General features: G+C 43.1%; 1 protein-coding gene across 1 annotated transcript in view; it reads left to right on the plus strand.

Annotated features, from left to right (window-relative positions):
* The window catches only part of LOC135547878 (peripheral-type benzodiazepine receptor-associated protein 1-like), a 186,130-nt gene that overhangs the window by 80,020 nt on the left and 84,940 nt on the right, over window positions 1–21,170 (plus strand). The window contains exons 2-3 of the mRNA XM_064977092.1: window positions 12,005–12,112; window positions 17,307–17,435. Coding sequence (XP_064833164.1) covers window positions 12,005–12,112; window positions 17,307–17,435 — 237 coding nt within the window. The remainder of the gene's footprint in view (window positions 1–12,004; window positions 12,113–17,306; window positions 17,436–21,170) is intronic.

Below are 21,170 nucleotides of genomic sequence, written 5' to 3' on the forward strand. Positions count from 1 at the left end.
AATTAGCTTCTTGATATGCTACATTTGTCAGGTGGATAGGATCTTTTATTTCAGCTCATGTAACATAGGACCAACATTTTACATGTTGCGTTTATATTTTTGTTCAGTATACATGCATAATGATCTGCATGTCATTTTGGCAGTAAGGGGAAAATACTGCATGAAACCTTCTACTCGTCAGTTAACAGACATACACACACACTCTCTCCCTCCCTCACACACACTCGGTCTCCCTCTCTCTCATAAACACACATCACTCTCGCTCCCACAAACACACACACTGCTCCCAACTTTAAAAACATTAGGCATCAAACAGAATGTAAGGAGCACCAGAAGGAGGGAGATTTTATGTATAGTTCGGCCTATATGAATCCCACCTTTTGAAGCACATCTCATTAGTAGCAGACCCTTTCTTCCTGGGCCAATCAAATTTGCCTAGACCTACTGTCAAAGTTACCAGGTTGTTAGCTAGCTAGGTAACATGACTGAACAATGTTGTTTGTTATCAAACCAATAATTAGCAGGCCAGGATTAGTACAAAACATGTCCGGTCACATGGTTTGTGAAATTATATTAAATGCGCATGAAATCATACAGGAAAAAAAAGGTAACTCCTGTTATGAGAGTCATATTATTATTATTTATCATTTATTTTACCCCTTTTTCTCCCCAATTTTGCGATATCCAATACAGTCTTGTCCCATCGGTGCAATTCCCGTACGCATTTAGGAGAGGCGAAGGTCGAGAGCCGTGCGTCCTCCGAAATATGACCCTGCCAAGCCGCACTGCTTCTTGACACACTACTCGCTTAACCTGGAAGCCAGCCACACCAATGTGTCGGAGGAAACTCTGTACAACTGGCGACCGAAGTCGGCGTGTATGCGGGATGGAACAAGGACATCCTGAACCGGCCAAACCCTCCCCTAACCCGGACGGAGCTGGGCCAAATGTGCGCTGCCTCATGGGTCTCCTGGTTGCAGCCGGCTGTGACACAGCCTGGGATGCATTGCCTTAGACCGCTGCACCACTGGGGAGGCCAAGAGTGTTATTGTTTGTAACAATTTGAGCTAGACAAGCATGCCTGTTGCGAAGCTGGCACTGCTGCCTGACAGTGAACTTGCAAAGCCTATGCTCAGATTGCCCTGTGCTCTTGGTTATGTCAGGGATGAAATTATATACAATTGATCAACTTTGCTCGCTGCTCCAATGTATCAAATGTACCAATGTAACAACAGAAGACTGATCAAGGTCTACAAGATGGCTAAATTATATTTAAAAGACTAATAGAGGATTAGATGCGCAGGCAGAGCGGACAGAGAGAAGTTGGTGAGTGATTGCTGGAAGGGGATGCAGTTGGCAGATTACAGCTGCCACACATGATATGCACATAAAGGTGAAGTCGGCATTATTGGACTGGTGCAGACAAGATGCTAGTTGCTGTTGCTTATAAAATGTAACTGAACCAATAAACATTTTATAACAAGCGCCAGCCAGTGGGGTTTTTCGATTGGTAGGGCCGAAAAAGTACGGGTAGTATCATATATTATGACGTTTTGGTACCGTGACATTTCCTTGGTACCGGTATACCATGCAACTCTAATCCAAATATCATCACATTTTCACTGTTTGGGACGCTCATTGCCATCAGATGATGCGATATCTGAATGAGGCAATGGTTTTTGGGGATTTGAAACATGTTACTATCCTGTTGAGAATCTCAAACAGACGGGCAGAATGTCGGATGTTATTGATCATTTAAAGGCAGTGAATGATTCAGTTCTATAGAGAACCACATTTTGTTACGGATGTTCTTCTGTCCCATTTCTGAACAGCTTCTAGCACTACTTCCTTCTTTGATTGGGTAAAAACCTATCCAGCTGTGACCTTCCGGCTCCAAAGATGAATCTCCTTGATTCTCCGATTTAGTTAAGAAGTCAGGACATAACTAGTGAATTGATGGCCCACATCCCTAGCTATTCATCTTAAAACATACATTTTACCTGACATGCCTTCTCCTTTTTATAAGAGGACAAACAATGGGATAAACCCTAGCTTGGGTAAGCCTGTGTAAATAGATAAGGCAGTTATTTTCCACCAACGGCTCCATACCCATAGAAATAAAATCACATTTCTACGTTCCAGAATGTCCCAGTGGGATCGCAGGTGGCTTTCAGGTGGTTCTATGTTGTTACCATACACAGAGTGTACAAAACATTAACAACACCTTCCTAATATTGAGTTGCACCCACTTTTGCCCTCAGAACAGCCTCAATTCATCAGGGCATGGACTCTACAAGGTGTCAAGCACTCCACAGGGATCCTGGCAAATGTTGACTCCATTGCTTCCCGTCAGTTGTGTAAAGTTAGTTGGATGTCCTTTGGGTGGTGGACCATTCTTGATATGTATGGAAAACTGTTGAGTGTGAAAAACCCAGCAGCGTTGCAGTTCTTGACACACTCAAACCGGTGCGCCTGGCACCTACTACCATACCCTGTTTAAAGGCCATTTAATCTTTTGTCATGTCCGTTTACCCTCTGACTAGCACACACACAATCCATGTCTGAATTGTAGACCATACTACCCATCCTAGTCTGGTTTCAAGAGCGTAGGGTCCATTACCCTGACTGTTGATTTACATTTTTCTTCACACGCAAAATGGCTCTAACAGATATGTTTGTTTAGTTGATACTCTGTACTTTTTACCCCATCCCTAGTTTGAAGCTGTTTACTGTTCAGTAGACTGCCTTGTGGTCTGTTTGTGGTCTTAAGGTGTTGTGGGGTCTTCTGTCTGTCTGTGGCTGAACAGGTGCTGTACGCCGGCCTCAGAGAAAGTGCACACTGCCCTTTCACCTGTCTGTCTATAAGAGAGGATATCTGAGAATCCTAAAGGGTTGAGATGAGAGGGGAAGAGCACTACAGAGAGGACCAGAAGGCTTGTCAGCAGCAGCAGCATTCCTTAACACTCACCCTGTACCTCTGTGGTGGTGGCTAAAACCATACACGCTATAGTGCTCCTGAAAACAGGCCACTTTGACCTAGATTGTACTGACGTTTCTCACAGCACACGAAAGCATCACACACACGCGCTGCATCACACACACACAGACATACCAGCACCTGTCAGGGTGATGTGCAGGTTGTGCGTGTTCTTCTGATCCGTTGTCTCCTCTCTCATCATGACTCCTGTCAGCTTCACTACAGTATACCAGGAGTCATACAGAGGCTAGGAGGACAGGCTCCGTCTCAATGGGATGTTTTGGGGGGTTTTACAGTGCTGTAATGGGTTTCCGTTAGAATAGGCCTAACCGTCAGTTCAATTCTCACAAGAAAGGCCATTTTTAAAATACCACCTTGCATTTTTTATGAAAATGAATTAAATTATTCAATCAGCTTTGTAATATTCATATTGTATCCTGTCTACCCCATTGATGCACCATTTGATTCTGTTGTCGTGTTTTTTTGAAACACCTATACAGTAGTAACTAGGTCAAGTCTCTGAGTCTGCTAAGATCCATTTTGAAACAGCAACATCTCAATGGTCTTTTAAATAACTTCTGTCTGCTGAGTGAAAAAAGGGGGTTACTATGGCAACCAGAGTTGGTCCAGGCTGGTGATGTCAGCGTGTGTTTTGAAACACAGAGACGAAAGAGAGGACGGCTTTCAATTATTTCTGTTTGCATCCAACCTGATTATGGACTGACTGGTGCAGGCCACAGCCAGGCGGGGTGGAGTGTGTGTATGTGTTGGGTCTCTCTCTCTGTGAGTGTGTAGAATGTGGGGTGGGCCAGCCTCACCTCGCCTCAGTCTTATTACACTCTCTCTGTCTGGCAAATACTGGTTCAGGGACACCTGCTCTGCTGCTGAGTTAAATCTGCCTGCCCTACTGAGCCAATGAGCGAGCCAGCTCTGCCTGTGTGTGGGTGGATGGGTGGGGGTGGGTGTGTAAAGCTGAGAGTTAGAGGAGCAGTCTGAATACTAAACCACTGGCCCTGAGCGTACGTACCTAGCCTGACAGACAGCCTGCAGCCCCTTCTGTTGTCTGAGAAGGACCGGGTTACCGTTTGTGGAGGGGAACATAAACAGAACACAAACACAACAGACCACACACGGGGCGGCAGGTAGCCTAGTGGTTAGAGCGTTGGGCCAGTAACCGAAAGGTTGCTAGATCGAATTACAGAGCCGAGAATGTAAATAGTCCAAGTGGCCATTTGATGAATTGTTCAGCAGTCTTATGGCTTGGGGGTAGACGCTGTTAAAGAGCCTTTTTGTCGTAGACTTGCCGTACGATAGCAGACTCCAACCAATAGGCATCCTTGTGCCAACCAATAGGCCTCCTTGTGAACAATGACGGGATGTGGATGGGCTCCAACACCATTAGACATCAGTATAAAGACCAGGCTGAGGCTGAGCTCATTCAGTCAGTCTGGGCTGGAGCAGGGCTACATCTGACCTGATGGATTGGGCCTTAGTGGAGTGGAGTTCTCCACTGGGTCATACCAGGACACTAGGACACAGTTAGACTGGTCACAGCTCTGTTTGTGGTGTCTTGCCAACTCGGCAAGATGGCACTAACAAGGATACAGGGACTGTGGCTGGTAAAAACCGACGGGCTGAAAATATCTCAAGGACACAGTGCTTCACCACTGAGCTTGATAGCTAGGCCAACTTCCCCTGGCACTTGCTTAGAAAAGCAAATGAGTGGGCTTTATTCTTAAGCCTGTGTACGGTGAAGTAGGGCCGGCACAATTACTGTATAACCGTCATACAGTTAGGGATGAAGACCGCCATGAAAATAAAATAACCATCATAACGAACAGCTGACTGAAGATGTGACGTCCAGGTATTCATGTGGATGAGTCTGTTTCTGAGGTAACATGGATTCTTTACAATAGGATGAAATTTTGTTGCTCCTTGCTGAAACAAGCAAGATCTTTTAGCGAACGAGTCTTTGGTTGCCTAGGCAACACCCTATGTAGCAGCAGCACACAGAAATAGAATGGGCTTCAAACTTCTAACCCTGGCAATTTGCCTGGTAAACTCATTGGTCCACTCGCAATCGCTGCCTGGTATTGGGATGCAATAATTTCCATGGTAATGTAGAATGTTAATTCAAATGATGCTAACTGATGTGGCTCATGCAATGGCATGGATATTGTGTAACGTCAGTTGAGTTGAATCAACAAATCACAGAACATATTGATTGGTACACTTCCTGCTTTTACTTCCTGCTTTGCTCCTATGGGTATACTTGCAATGGCCACCAGTCCACCCATTATGCCATCATTGTGTTGAATGGAGATGCCCATTTTCTTGATTCTATTTCTATGCTAGCACATGCAGTCAGGAGCAAGAAAAATGTCAATGTTAATTTGGCTGACCAATAACTGTCATCTAAAATGTGCATACCTTCATTCTGCAATCACATCTATCTGCCTTGATAGAAAACTGCTAGTGCTTAGGGCTGAGAATTGTCAGGGACCTCATAATATGATATTGTCACTATACTTATATGATATATATTGCATTTCGATACTGCGGTTTAATTACGAGTTGATGTTCCAAACATATTGCTCACTATACACTGAGTGTACAAAACATTAAGAACACCCACTCTTTCCATGACAGACTGACCAGGTGAAAGCTATGATCCCTTATTGATGTCACTTGTTAAATCCACTTCAATCAGTGTAGATGAAGGGGAAGAGACAGTTTAAAGAAATATTTTTAAGCCTTGAGACAATTGAGACATGGATTATGTATGTATGCTATTCAGAGGATGAATGGACAAGAAAAAAGATTCAAACGCCTTTGAACGGGGTATGGTAGTAGGTGCCAGCCGCACCGGTTTGATTGTGTCAAGAACTTTCACGCGCTACAATTTCCACCACCCGAAGGACATCCAGCCAACTTGACACAACATTGGGAAGCATTGGAGTCAACATGGGCCAGCATCCCTGTAGAACTCTTTTGACACCTTGTAAGAGTCCATGCTCTGACAAATGTTTTATTTTATTTTTTATTTTACCTTTATTTAACTAGGCAAGTCAGTTAAGAACCAATTCTTATTCTCAATGACGGCCTAGGAACAGTGGGCTAACTGTCTGTTCAGGGGCAGAACGACAGATTTGGATCTTGTCAGCTCAAGGATTTGAACTTGCAACCTTTCGGTTTCTAGTCCAACGCTCTAAACACTAGGCTACCCTGCCGCTGTTCTGAGGGCATAGGGGGTGCATCTCATGAGGGCATAGGGGGCTGGTATACTCAGTCTGCTGCAGAGAGACTAGAGAGCATGAGAAAATTACATATATATTTTTTCAGTCATGGAAATAAACTACCTAACAAAAAATGTCAGTATCGCTATGTAACTATCGATCACTGCTAGTGCTGGACTCATTTGGGAAGTATTGGAGTTTTTAGAATAGATCTGATATTCCGTTAGCAGTACAACTGTGACAGACATCCATTCCTGTAGTCTGTGTATCCATCCATCCATTCATCATCTTTAGCATTGCTGCCAGCACGAGAGAGGACCGTCATTCATTTCTACATCAGTTTCAGCTCTGCCAAGTCATCCCCACAAACTGAATCTGAATTATTTTACAGGAAGATGTCATCTAAAATGGATGGCCAAACATGATGTCATAGGTATCTGGCTGTTGGGCTGTTTGGGTTGAGGCCTACTGTAGCTAAACATTGCTGTTTTCATCACCAGATACATCACATCACCTGCTTTCACCCAACAGCATCTGTGGCTTCTGGCACCACCAATCTGCACTGAAATGTAAATGAAGCTTCACCTTCCAACAGGACAACGACGTTAAGCACACAGCCAAGACAACGCAGAAGTGGTTTCGGGACAACTCTCTGAATGTCCTTGAGTGGCCCAGACAGAGCCCGGACTTGAACCCGATCGAACATCTCTGGAGAGCCCTGAAAATAGCTGTGCAGTCACACTCTCCATCCATCCTGACAGACCTTGAGAAGATTTGCAGAGAAGAATGGGAGAAACTTCCCAAATACAGGTGTGCCAAGCTTGTAGCATCCTACCCAAGAAGACTCCAGGCTGTAATCACTGCCAAAGGTGCCTCAACAATGGGGTCTGAATACCTATGTAAATGTTATATTTCCTCTTTATATATATACACACTACCGTCCAAAAGTTTGGGGTCACTTAGTTCCTTGTTTTTGAAAGAAGATATATTTTTTGGTCCATTAAAATGAACATCAAATTGATCAGAAATAAAGTGTAGACATTATTAATGTTGTAATTTACTATTGTATCTGGAAACTGCTAATTTTTTATGGAATATCTACATAGGCGTTATCAGCAACCATCACTCGTGTTCCAATGGCACGTAGTGTTAGCTAATCCAAGTTTATCATTTTAAAAGGCTAATTGATCATTAGAAAACCCTTTTGCAATTATGTTAGCACAGTTAACCTATTTGTGCTGATTAAAGAAGCAATACAACTGGCCTTCTTCAGACTAGGAGTGGGAGGCCCCGGTGCACAACTGAGCAAGAGGACAGACAAGTACATCGCTGGTTCAAATGTCAGTTGTGAAGCTAATAGCAGTGACAGCCATAGCAACTAGCTCACGGATGTGCGTTTCAACAATACTGTGTAACTCCTCTAGGGCAACATCTGAAAAATAGCACCTACTTGGTAGTGTGTACCAGACGGAGAAAGCCAACAACATCCACGACAGAGAACATTTGATTGTCAAGGGCAATGAATTCCATTATCTTGACGTTAATGGATTTTGCCTTTGAGTTGTCTCGCTGAAATGTTCTTTGAGTCTTTTAAATGACTGCTCGACTTGAACTTGTTTAGTTGTTGGAAGTGTGCGCTTAGTTAATTTTTTTCTGGTTTTGTTCTAAGTCGTCGCTGAACGTCTGGGGTTGATGCACTTTCAAATGAGTAATTAGGTTTGTGGTATTGAAAGATTTCACTTTCTCCCCTCCTTGGGAAATAATAGCAGCACAAACGTTGCATATGGCCTTTTTGCTTTCTTCCTTTGAAACTTCAAAATAGATCCACACAGCAGACATTGTGGGCTAGTTTAGGAATGATGTGTTGCATGTGTAGCTCTGTATTTTTCAAGGTGTCATTACGTCATCTACCTACGTTATATAGGTATGCACGTCAGCTTTGACATCGGTTTTGCACATCGCCGTTAAACTAGACATCGGGCCGATGCCGATGTTGCCATTTCTAGCTAATATCGGCTGATTCTGATATGCTTACCGATATATTGTGCATCCCTAATCAGTAACATAGTCAATTAAGTTTAATTTAAGATGTTACATAGAATTCATCTTGTGAAACATGTTTTGTAAAGATTCAAGCTGAATATTGACTATAGTTGGGATTTCTGTATTTACAGTAGATTTTTGGGGATGAACATACAGAACTTTGTTTCAAAGAAAACAGGACAGGTTTATTTAAGAAATTCTGACGTTGATAAAGATGTAGTATATTTCATTCAACTGCTTGTAATATTAGGTACATTTAATATTCACCAATGCAAATGGTCTAACTCAAAACCTAACTTGAATGAATTTAAACGATATGGCACTACTTTAACTAAAAATTAAAACAAAAAGTAAATTAAAACTTGTTGTATTATTCATTCATATGATGTGTCTGTTTAATGTAAAAGGTTTGTATGTATGCTTGTTTGCTTGTGGCTATTTTTTGTTGTTGTTGATATGTTAACTTTTTTTAAAAAGTTGATAAAAAAATGTCTTCATAATACAGGTGAATGCATATTATTCGATCGGATTGTGTGTATGCACAAGTTATTGGGCTTGCTTTAGCTGATTTAATGGGGCTACAGATGACAAACAATCCCTTCCATGTAGGACTTGTTTTATTGGCAATTGCTCAGAGACCATATTATTTATTTGTACTGATAAACAACATTTGAACAGAAGAAGCAATCTCTTCTTTTATAAAAGTGTGTGCTGTCTCTTTAAGAAAGTAATGATTTATGAATTATTTAGGAGGCAGAAAGTGGCTTTATGGTTATGGAATCTAGTGGCAACTAGACAGGAGGTGTGTGAGAAAGAAGAGATAAAGAAGTTAATTGTTTTTTAGTGGTGAGGGAGACTACGTGAATTAATAAAGTTTTTAGTGACAATCAGCTTTCAAATCGGTATATTTTGCGCTATGGTTAGCATATTATCAGAAAGTACTAGGGTAGTGAATTAATGTTTGCTTCAGCTGTAAGCTAGCAAGGAAAGTTAGCCTACAATTAAAGCTGGAAGCTACCGGTTCGTCTTGCATTGTAAACGTGTTCTGTATGGACATTGTTTTGCGAACAGTAATGAACAGTTTCAACATTTCTACATGCTGTGTTGCATTATTCTTCTGTGCAGCATGAGTGTGGAAATAACAATGCATCCCTGACAGCTCTAGCAAGGAATGAGTGGAGCAGGAACTTTGCTCTTTGTACTATAAAGGGGGTGTCCTGATAGACAGACTTGATCCTCTCAATCACGTGAGACACATTTGACAGTAGTACTGAACGTAACAAAAATTTCCACCGTTTTTTGTACTATTATTTTTCAAAAATATTTTTCTAATATTCGGTATACCATGCAACACTAATGCTCTGTCCGATGGCAAACCCAGATGACCCTACAGTATAACATACTTTACTCTCTTAGCCGGGGGAACAGTGTGTTGGAGGAGGTGTTTGCCCAGGGGCTGCTAACTGATTGATTGACTGACTGACTCCAAGGACAAAAACCCATCTCACTTCCAGCTCTTCTGTCTGTCCATCTGCTCACTCTCCATCAGACCCTCAACTCTGCCAGGTCTGGCTGCTCCCTCCATCCCTCAGAAGTAATTTAATCAGGGATGTAGTGTTTTTTCTTTTCCAGGGGTTCTTCCTTCCTGATTTTCTGTCAGGATCCTCCATTCATACATTGAAATTGATCTACTGTAACTGTACCCCTCAAACGAATATTCCTACTTTCTCTCCATAATACACACAGAGCAGGGTGACCTCAACTCATATGTGTCCTCCATATGGGCATTAAGAACATGGCAGGGCCCCTTGTTCAACTGGCCTTCACATAAACACAAGCTCATGATGGGCCTCTGAACTGGAAATAAGTCAGTCTCCCCTCGAACGGTTCGTCCAGCTGGCCGTTTATTGGAGGCGCGGAGGATAGCGAGCTTGTTTGTGTTGTGCCAAGGAGTTGACAAGGGGAAGTAAGGCGAGGGGACAGGGTGGATCAACCGCTAAGTCCATAAAACTTTGGAGTCCATGATTACGTCTTAGATGTATGTCAGACCAGATGTAGTTAAGATGGAGGGAGGGCATGTCGGATTATACTGTTGCGTTTTAAATCAAATTAAAAGTTATTGGTCACATACACATGGTTAGCAGATGTTATTGCGAGAGTAGCGAAATGCTTGTGCTTTTAGTTCTGACAGTGCAGTAATATCTAACAAGTAATCTAACAATTCCACAACAACTACCTAATACACACAGCTAAGTAAAGGGATATAATAAGAATATATACATAAAAAGGTATAGGTAGCCTAGTGGTTAGAGCATTGGACTAGTAACCGAAAGGTTGCAAGATTGAATCCCAGAGATGACAAGGTAAACATCTGTCGTTCTGCCCCTGAACAGGCAGTTAACCCACTGTTCCTAGTCCGTCATTGAACATACGAATTTGTTCTTAATTAACTGACTTGCTTAGTTAAATAAAGGTTAAAAAATATATAATATATGGATGAGCGATGACTGAGCGGCATAGGCAAGATGCAATAGATGGTATAAAAATACAGTATATACATACGGGATGAGTAATGCAAGATATGTAAACATAATAAAGTGACTAGTGATATATTTATTCAAGTGGCCAATGATTTCAAGTCTGTATGTAGGCAGCAGCCTCTCCGTGTTAGTGACGGCTATTGCCAGATATGTGTTTGTGATCTCTCTTTAGTCTACTTTCTTATCCGTGCTCTGAGTGTGACTCACTAACAGGTTATAGGAGTTCAGTGCCAGCCAGGCAGGCTGCAGTGTGGTGGGCTGATTGAGCCTTCTCTAATGAAAAGGCCCACTACCCTGAGAGCAGTGTTAGTTGTATGACCAGCAGCGTTGGTTTGAAAGTACAAACAATACAACAGTAAGAGGAGGGAGGCTCTATAGGGGCTATGGAGGGAGCGTTGGGAGGCTTTTTGGGACTGTGGGAGTATGGAAAGAAAGAGGGACTGTGGGAGAATGTTTCCCCTGAAGGACAGGAGCAGCTGAATGTCAATGACGCAACACCATGAGAATGTGGTCTGTAATAAGAAAGTGGTCTGGAAGCAGTAAGCAATCTCTACTGCACTGCAGAGATTCATCAAGGGGACCAAAAGACGCCACTGGTTTGCTAGAAAGCTGAAATTATTGAACAGCACAAAATATTTAAGATTGTATCTTAAAGCTGGAATCCTTAATGATGAAACTGCCACGTCCCTTTGGGATATTACAACAACAAAGACGTTACTGCAAACAACAAAAGCTGTTGTTTTTTTCTCCCTTGGACATTTTTTTTTAAATTTTACCTTTATTTAACTAGGCAAGTCAGTTAAAAACATATTCTTATTTTCAATGATGGCCTAGGAACAGTGGGTTAACGGCCTTGTTCAGGGGCAGAATGACAGATTTTTACCTTGTCAGCTCGGAGATTCGATCTTGCAACCTTTTGGTTATTGATCCAACGTTCTGACCACTCGGCTACACTGCCACCACGTAATTACATGCGTGATAGAACAGCAGAATATGTAATGCAATGTTTTTACCACACTGCTTAACACACCTTACCTCCGTTCGGTCCACAAAACCAAAACAATAACAAAGGTACTAGGGGCGGACAGTGGCGCTTTTTTTCCCTAATGCAGATTCCATCTTTAATGTAATGTCCTAGCAAGACTTGTAAATGTGGAGTGGAAGCATGTACATGGTCCTGATGTGTGTGTTCTATCTCTGTGTTCCAGAATGGCACTGACTATGGGTTCTTGGTGCGTCAGAACTCTGAGCTGCTGCAAGCTCTGGATGAGATGGAGAAGACCTGCACCAACCTGAGAGAGGAGAATGGCCTGCTGGTGAGCGTTTACATGGACTAGAGTAGAGGTTTGGACAAGAACTAGGGGCTAGGTAGAGGCCTCGTCTAGGCTAAAGTTGATGATAATCTCACAATTCTTTAAGGCAATATTGCAGAAACTTTTTTTCATTGAAAATTAGCCATTTTGACCGGCAGTGCCACCTTGTGGGCAATCTTTAGGAATCCTCCAATCAGAGCGCAGATATTGGTAATGTGACCATGGTGGATGTTTTTGAGAGGGAGTGAGAGAGAATCAATTCCTGTTTTGGAGTAAAATGTTAGCCTTTCACGTCTCATGTTGCCTCACTACAAGTTTTCTCGTGATACGTTAATATATACTGTATACTGACCAAAAATATAAACACAACATCCTCCAAATGTGCATTTTTTTTAAATCAATGACCCCCCCCCCCCCCATCCATCTAATTACCTTTTTCAGCTCCTACCCAATGGTAGGTGTTAGAGGTCATTAACCGCCAAACCTGATTTATTTCCCCCCCCAGCATTCAGGACATTGAACTCCCTATGGCTACTCCAGGGACCACGGACTTTATGGAGTTATTGACTTTATCGATTGTTGATGTTTATATCTATGAATTGTGGTGATGCGATTCTAGTTGCTTGGCAGAAATGTGTTAATGTACACACTGTATAAATTAAAATTAATGTGGGTGAATGTTTGTTGTATGAGGTAAGGCTGGAGTAGATGCACTCACCCCATTCACGAAAATGATTTGTTCCTACAGACAGTGAGTCACATTGCCGGGTCTTGCTATATAAGGCAGGCAGACAGGCATTCCGTTACTGTTCGATTTAACGTTAGAATTGGCAAAACGAGTGACACAAGTGACTTTTAGCGTGGTATGATTGTCGGTGCCAGGCACACCAGATCCAGTTTCTCGGAAATTGCCGATCTCCTGGCCTTTTCATGCTCGACAGTGTCTAGCGTTTACCGAGAATGGTGCGACAAACAAAAACCATCCAGTCAACATCAGTCCTGTGGGCGAAAACAGCTCCTTGATGAGAGAGGTCAAAGTAGAATTGCAAGAATCGTGCAAGCTAACAGGTGAGCCACAAACAGACAAATAATGGTGCAGTGCAGAACGGCATCTCGGAAGGCACAACTCGTCACTTGGACTATTGCAGCAGACGACCACAACGGGTTACACTCCAATCAGTTAAAAGCCATGAAGTGCTCTGAAAGGCTGGTCATGGCTCACATCAACACCATCATCCCGGAAACCCTAGACCCACTCCAATTCGCATACCGCCCCAACAGATCCACAGATGACCCAATCTCAATTGCACTCCACACTGCCCTTTCCCACCTGGACAAAAGGAACACCTATGGGACTAAACACCTCCCTCTGCAACTGGATCCTGGAATTCTTGACACCACCTGGGGGCGGCCAAGGGTAGGCAACAACACATCTGCCACGCTGATCCTCAACACGGGGTGCGTGCTTAGTCTCCTCCTGTACTCCCGGTTTACCCACGACTGCGTAGCCAAGCACGACTCCAACACCATCATTAAGTTTGCTGACGACACAACGGTGGTAGGCCTGATCAACGACAAAGATAAGACAGCCTATAGGGAGGTCAGGAAAAAGAGGGCCGAACACGCCCCCATTCATATGGACGGGGCTGTAGTGCAGCGGGTCGAGAGCTTCAAGTTCCTTGCTGTCCACATCACCAACAGATTATCATGGTCCAAACACACCAAGACAGTTGTGAAGAGGGAATGACAACACCTACTCAGGAGACTGAAAGGATTTGGCATGGGTCCTGATATCCTCAAAAGGTTCTACAGCTGTACCATCGAGAGCATCCTGGCCGGTTGCATCACCACCTGGTATTGCAGAGAGTAATGCGTACGGTCCAGTACATCACTGGGGCCAAGCTTCCTGCCATCCAGGACCTCTATACCAGGCGGTGTCAGAGGAAGACCCAAAAAATTGTCAGACTCCAGTCACCCAAGTCATAAACTGTTCTCTCTGCTACCGCATGGCAAGCGGTATCGGAGGGCCAAGTCTAGGTCCAAAAGGTTCCTTAACAGCTACCACAACTGTTGTATCCGGGGCATGTGACAAATAAAATTAGATTTGATTTGATCCTCAGTTGTCTCTTTTCACAGCCATTAAACTGTCTTAAAGTCGCCATTGGCCTCATGGTGAAAACCCTGAGCGGTTTCCTTCCTCTCCGGCAACTGAGTTAGGTAGGACACCTGTAGCTTTGTAGTCACTGGGTTTATTGATACTCCATCCAAATCATAATTAATAACTTCTCCATGCTCAAAGGAATATTTTAAATCTGTGTTGTTTTTTTACCTATCTACCAATAGGTGCCCTTCTTTGTGAGGCATTGGAAAACGTCCCTGGTTTTTGTGGTTGAATCTGTGTTTGAAATTCATTGCTCGACTGAGAGTGAATACTTTCTGAAGTTGCACTTCAAAGCTACCATGCTGCACTGTAAACAAATACCACCAACCTTGGTTTTGTGGAAATAAAGTATATTGTATCTAACAGAGGGAAGGCTTTCTCTACTGTTTAAACAGAGTACGACACGCTTTCCAGTCTGGGTCCTTGCGATCTCCAGAGTGCTGGAGTGAGTCCCTTCTACATGCTCATTGTGAGGTAACAAGTAGCTCGTTTTTGATAAGTGGTGTGACCAAGAATAGATCATTCCTTACCAATGCTCTGTATCTGAGGTTTTATGCTTCTTGCAGGGAAAGTTTTCTCTGCTGTTAAAGTCTGTTTAGCCTCTATCTTGGCCTGTCATATAGGCTTCGGCAATAAGACAGTAGGAACTTCCTCTGTTATGTTGTTTTATGAAGGGAGCGCATCGCCAATATTCAAGCCCTTAGCTCCGTCTTTAGAGTGGTCTATTGTGCTTGAGGCTATTTCACATCAGCCTTTTTGAGCCACTGGAATCATGGAGATGAAATATCTCTCCTTCATATCGTTTTACTTAACCGTTTCCAAGCCTTTAGTCCTGTCATGGGACCTGACTATTGTGCTTGAGGCCTTTCACAGCAGCCTTTTTTTGAGCCGTTGAAAAGCATGGAGATGTAATATCTCTCTTTCAAACCGCTTTTCTAATTGCCCTTCTGTCTGCAAAGCGAGTGAGTGAGCTGCACGCACTGTCAGTCCACCATTCTTGCCTATAGTTTGCCCCAGGTTATCCAAGGTAACCTTCTTACCTAACCCCGTCTTCATGCCTAAGGCCATTCATATTTTGTCTCACCTTAGAGCTTGTGGCTTTACACCCACCACCTCTACGAAAGAAGAGCGTCTCCACTGTTATGTCCAGTACATGCTTTGCACATTTACTTGGACAGAATGAGAGCTTTACGCAATAGCGAACAACTTTTAGTTTCTTGGGCACCTCCATGCAAGTGGACCCCCTCTCTCGTTAATTTCTTGAGTGTAGGGGGCAGGATTTTTGTTTTTGGCAAAAAAAAATGTACCCATTTGAAACAGCCTATTTCTCAGGCCCAGAAACTAGAATATGCATATAATTGTCAGATTAGGATAGAAAACACTCTAAAGTTTCCAAAACTGTCAAAATATTGTCTGTGAGTATAACAGAACTGATATTGCAGGCAAAAACCTGAGGAAAATCCAACAAGGAAGTGCTGTGTTTCCTGAAAGCTCTCTGTTCCATTGAATGCCCTGCCTCCATTTAAAGGGATATCAACCAGATGTATTTTCCTATGGCTTCCTCAAGGTGTCAACAGTCTTTAGACATAGTTTCAGGCTCACATCGCATCAGTGGATAACTGGGTGTTCGCGGAGTTTTGCTTGCGCAACAGAGTGGGGCAGCCATTGTCTCTCCCTCTCCTATTGAAAAAGCTACAATCCCGGTTGATACATTATTGATTATATATTTTAAAAACAACCTAAGGATTGATTGTAAAAAACGTTTGACATGTTTCTGTGGACATTACGGATACTATTTGGAATTTTTGTCTGTGATGTCGTTACCGCTCGAGCCTGTGGATTTCTGAACATAACGCGCCAAGATATTTTGGATATAAAAATAATCTTTATGGAACAAAAGGAACAGTTATTGTGTAACTGGGAGTCTCGTGAGTGCAAACATCCGAAAATCATCAAAGGTAAGCGATTTAATATATTGCTTTTCTGACTTTCGTGACCAATCTACTTGGCTGCTAGCTGTTTCTAATATTTTGTCTACTGAGAGAGATGTTCTTACATAAACGCTTCTTATGTTTTCGCCGAAAAGCTGTATTGAAATCTGACACGCCAGGTGGATTAACCACAAGCTAAACTGTGATTTGCTATATTGCACTTGTGATTTAATGAAAATTAAATATGTTTTGTATTTTAATTTTAATTTGGCGCTCTGCAATTCAGCGGGTGTTGATGAAAATGATCTCGCTAACGTGATGGGTGCGTCAAGAAGTTAACAGCTATCCCATTGGATACTGGAGGCTATTATATTGGTTTATAATAGCAAGGGTTTTACAGCCCCCGGGGGGCCTGAGGGCTCATTCCACCAGAAGTATGGCTACCTCTATGGTACTGTTCAACGGCATCTCTTTACAATATGTTTGCAATGCGACATGTTGGGCCACCCCTCGTACGTTTGAGCTTTTTACCGACTGGACGTCACTGCACCTTTGTTGACGTGTACTGTGTCGGAGCCTCTGAGGGGTGATGCTGTTGGGGTTACCCTAGCTTCAGAGAGCATGTCTACGTTACGGGAGTTGGCCATATCCCCATAGTGATACATTGAAACAAGAATTTGAAGAGAACTCATTGTTACTTTCGTAACCCTGGTCCTCTGATCGTGAGTGAGATGTATCACCGCATTTCCCTAATCGCAGAGAGCAAGGAAGAAAGGCATGCTTGAGAATGATCAGAGGACAGACGAGTGGCATCTTATAAGGAGGGAGGGGCTCACCTCATTCGCCTCTCGATCTGTCTGTCTCCGAAATATGTTATGTGATTGGTTCTTCGTGTTGTGATCCGCCTGGAGCGAATCTCCATAGTGACACACTCATATTATCAGAGAACCGGGGTTACAAAAGTTTGTCTTTGTCTTTTTGAGTCCTCTACTGTGTTATTTTGGTCCAGTCCTCACCATGCCTGTCCTGTTCTGGCAGTGTCAGTCAGAGCTGCAGGCCTGTGGAGGAGGTTTTTAAATATGTCTCTCCCTCTATCTCTCTGCAGAGGAAGAGCAGTGTCCCAGAGACTGAGGAGAAGGTGAGGCGTCTGAGGAAGAAGAACACAGAGCTGGCTGTTATCGCTAAGAGACTGGAGGACAGGGCACGCAAACTACAGGAGGCCAACCTCAAAGTGGTAAACTACAAGCCTATCACTGTTTTCAGATATAGCTATTGCCTTACTGCAGGGTTGTCATACTAATTTCAAATCAAATGTTATTTGTCACGTGCTGAATACAACAATTTAGATGAAATATGAAATGCTTGTTTAGGAGCTCTTCCCAGTAAAATAAATAAATAGTAACACAAGGAATAATATACACAAGAATGGAGCTATGTACATGTAGTACAGGTAATAGATCAATTTTCAGGGGTACTATGTATTTGATGTCGATATGGACAGTGCATTCAGAAAGTATTCAGACCCCTTGACTTTTTCCACATTTTGTTACTTTACAGCCTTATTCTAAAATGGCTTAAATAAAACATGTTCCTCATCAATCTACACACAATACCCCATAATGATAAAGTGAAATATTAGCAAATGTATTAAAAAATAAAAAACTCAAATACCTTATTTACATAAGTATTCAGACCCTTTGCTATGAGCCTGTGCTGTCTCGGAGCCTGTTGGTCCATGAGCCGATGCTCCCGTACCATTTGCCAGACGGTAGGAGAGTGAACAGTCTATGGCTTGGGTGGCTGGAGTCTTTGGCAATTTTTTGGGCCTTCCTCTGACACCGCCTGATATAGAGGTCCTGGATGGCAGGGAGCTTGTCTACAGTGATGTACTGAGCTGTCTGCACCACCCTCTGAAGCACTTTGCTGTCAAGGGTGAATTTCCATACCAAGTGGCCATGCAGCCAGTCAGGATGCTCTCAATGGTGCAGCTGTAGAACTTTTGAGTATCCAAGGGCCCGTGCCAAATCTTTTCAGCCTCCTGGCGGGGAAGAGGCGTTGCCGTGCCCTCTTCACAACCGTGCGGGTGTCTGTGGACCATGTTAAGTCCTTAGTGATGTGGACGACAAGGAATTTGAAGCTCTCAATCCACATCACTACAGCCCTGTCAATGTGGATGGGGGACGTGCTCTCTCCTCTTTCTCCTGTAGTCCACCATCAGCTCCTTGGTCTTACTGACGTTGATGGAGATGTTGTTTCCCTGGCACCACACTGCTAAGACTCTGACCTCCTCCCTGTCGTCTGTCTCATCGCCGTCGGTGATCAGGCATGTGGTGGAATTTTAATCAAAGGAGAGACATTTAGATTTCTTCAAAACAATTGAACTGTATTATTTAATTACTGCAGTAATGGAGTTGGTAGGTAACCACCCTGGAGGTGATCACTGAGTTACAGCTCTTTATAGCTCTTTATGAATACACGACAAACAGCAGATGTGTGGATTGGGTCAAATGGTTAGGAGTTGTATGAAAGAAATGAATAATTCACAGCAGACAGTATCTGCTGTGAAGACTGTTCTCAATGTAAAGGGAAACAGGGCTTGGACCCCAAAATGAGGTTCCTCTCAAGCCGAGCCATCTCCCTCACATTAATGGAACGTGGCTTGTTAGGTTTATCACCTAAGGCATCGTAAATCTACTGTCAGTGTTAACACAGACACATGAGAGTTCTAACCCCATTCTGTTACGTCTAAGAAAAATGCAATAACAGTATTATAACAATCTTGTAATTTCGCCACCATAGGCCTACCCCCGTTGTGTCGTCAGCAAACTTGATGGTAGTGTTGGAGTCGTGGGTGAACAGGGAGTACAGGAGGGGACTAAGCACACACCCCCGAGGCCCCCCCCCCCCGTGTTGAGGGTCAGCGTGGCAGGTTGCCTACCCCCACCACATCGGGCCAGCCCGTCAGGAAGTCCCGTATCCAGTTGCAGAGGGAGGTGTTCAGTCCCAGGGTCCACAGCTTGGAGAGGACTATGGTGTTGAACGCTGAGCTGTAGTCTATGAACCACGTTCTCACATAGTTATTTCCCCTCTTGTCCAGGTGGGAGAGGGCCGTGTGAAGTGCAATAGAGATTGCATCATCTGTGGATCTGTTGGGGCGGTATGCAAATTGGAATGGATGCAGGGTGTCTGGGTTGATGGTATTAATGTGTGTCATGACCAGCCTTTCAAAGCACTTCATCATTACAGATGTGAATGCTATAGGGGTATAGTAATTTAGACAGGTTACCTTGGAGTTCTTAGGAACAGGGACAATGGTGGTCAGCTTGAAACATGTTGGGATTACAGACTGTGACAAGGAGACCCTGAAAATGTCCGTGAAGACACTTGCCAGCTGGTCTGCGCATGCTTTGAGAACGCGCCCTGGTATTCTGTCTGGCCTGGCGACCTTGTGAGCTTTAACATGTTTCAAAGTTTTACTCATATCGGCCATGAATAGCCAGATCACACAGTCATCCAAAACAACGGGGCTTTCACGCAAGACTCAGTGTTATATTTATAGAATCGAGCATGAAACACATTTACAGTGGAAGAAAAAGTATGTGAACCCTTTAGAATTACCTGGATTTCTGAATAAATTGGTCATACAATTTCATCTGATCTTCATCAAAGTCACAACAATAGACAAACACAGTCTGCTTAAACTAATAACACACAAACAATTATAATTGTTCATATTTTTATTGAACACACCGTGTAAACATTCACAGTGCAGGTTGAAAAAGTATGTGAACCCTTGGATTTAATAACAGGTTGACCCTCCTTTGGCAGCAATAACCTCAACCAAACGTTTTCTGTAGTTGCGAATCAGACCTGCACAAAGGTCAGGAGGAATTTTGGATCATTCCTCTTTACAAAAATTTCTATTCCACAATATTCTTGGGATGTCTGGTGTGAACTGCTCTCTTGAGGTCATGCCACAGCATCTCAATCGGGTTGAGGTCAGGACTTGACTGGGCCACTCCAGAAGGCATATTTTCTTCTGTTCAAGCCATTCTGTTGATGATTTACTTCTGTCTTTTGGGTTGTTGTCTTGTTGCATCACCTAACATCTGTTGAGCTTCAATTGGCAGATAGCCTAACATTCTCCTGCAAAATATCTTGATAAACCTGGGATTTTCTTTTTGTTGTCAATGATAGATAGCAAGCTGTCCAGGCCCTGAGGCAGAAAAGCAGCCCCAAACCATGATGCTCCCTCCACCATAGTTTACAGTTGAGATGAGGTTTTGATGTTGGTGTGCTGTGCCTTTTTCCTCCACACATAGTGTTGTGTGTTCCTTCCAAACAACACAACTTTAGTTCAATCTGTCCACAGAATATTTTGCGAGTAACGCTGTGGAACATCCAGGTGCTCTTTTGCGAACTTCAGACGTGCAGCAATGTTTTTTTGGACAGCAGTGGCTTCTTCCATGGTGTCCTCCCATAAACACCATTCTTGTTTAGTGTTTTACGTATTGTAGACTCGTCAACAGAGATGTTAGCATGTTCCAGAGATTTCTGTAAGTCTTTAGCTGACACTCTAGGATTATTCTTAATCTCATTGAGCATTCTGCTCTGTTCTCTTGCAGTAATTTTTGCAGGACAGCCACTCCTAGGGAGAGTAGCAACATTGCTGAAATTTCTCCATTTATAGACAATTTATCTTACCGTGGACTGACTTTTAGAGATACTTTTGTAACCCTTTCCAGCTTTATACAAGGAAGCAATTCTTAATCTTAGGTCTTCTGAGATCTATTTTGTTCTAGGCATGGTTGCAACAAGCAATGCTTCTTGTGAATAGCAAAAAACTCAAACTGATGTGGTAAACTCTTCAATGCTATCAGATGAATCCTTGAACATATCCCAGTCTGTACTAGCAAAAAATCTTATAGCCTCGCATCTGCTTTATTGGACCCCTGACGTACTGAGGGCA

The sequence above is a fragment of the Oncorhynchus masou genome, chromosome 11 (assembly GCF_036934945.1).
Source record: "Oncorhynchus masou masou isolate Uvic2021 chromosome 11, UVic_Omas_1.1, whole genome shotgun sequence".
NCBI lineage: Eukaryota > Metazoa > Chordata > Actinopteri > Salmoniformes > Salmonidae > Oncorhynchus > Oncorhynchus masou.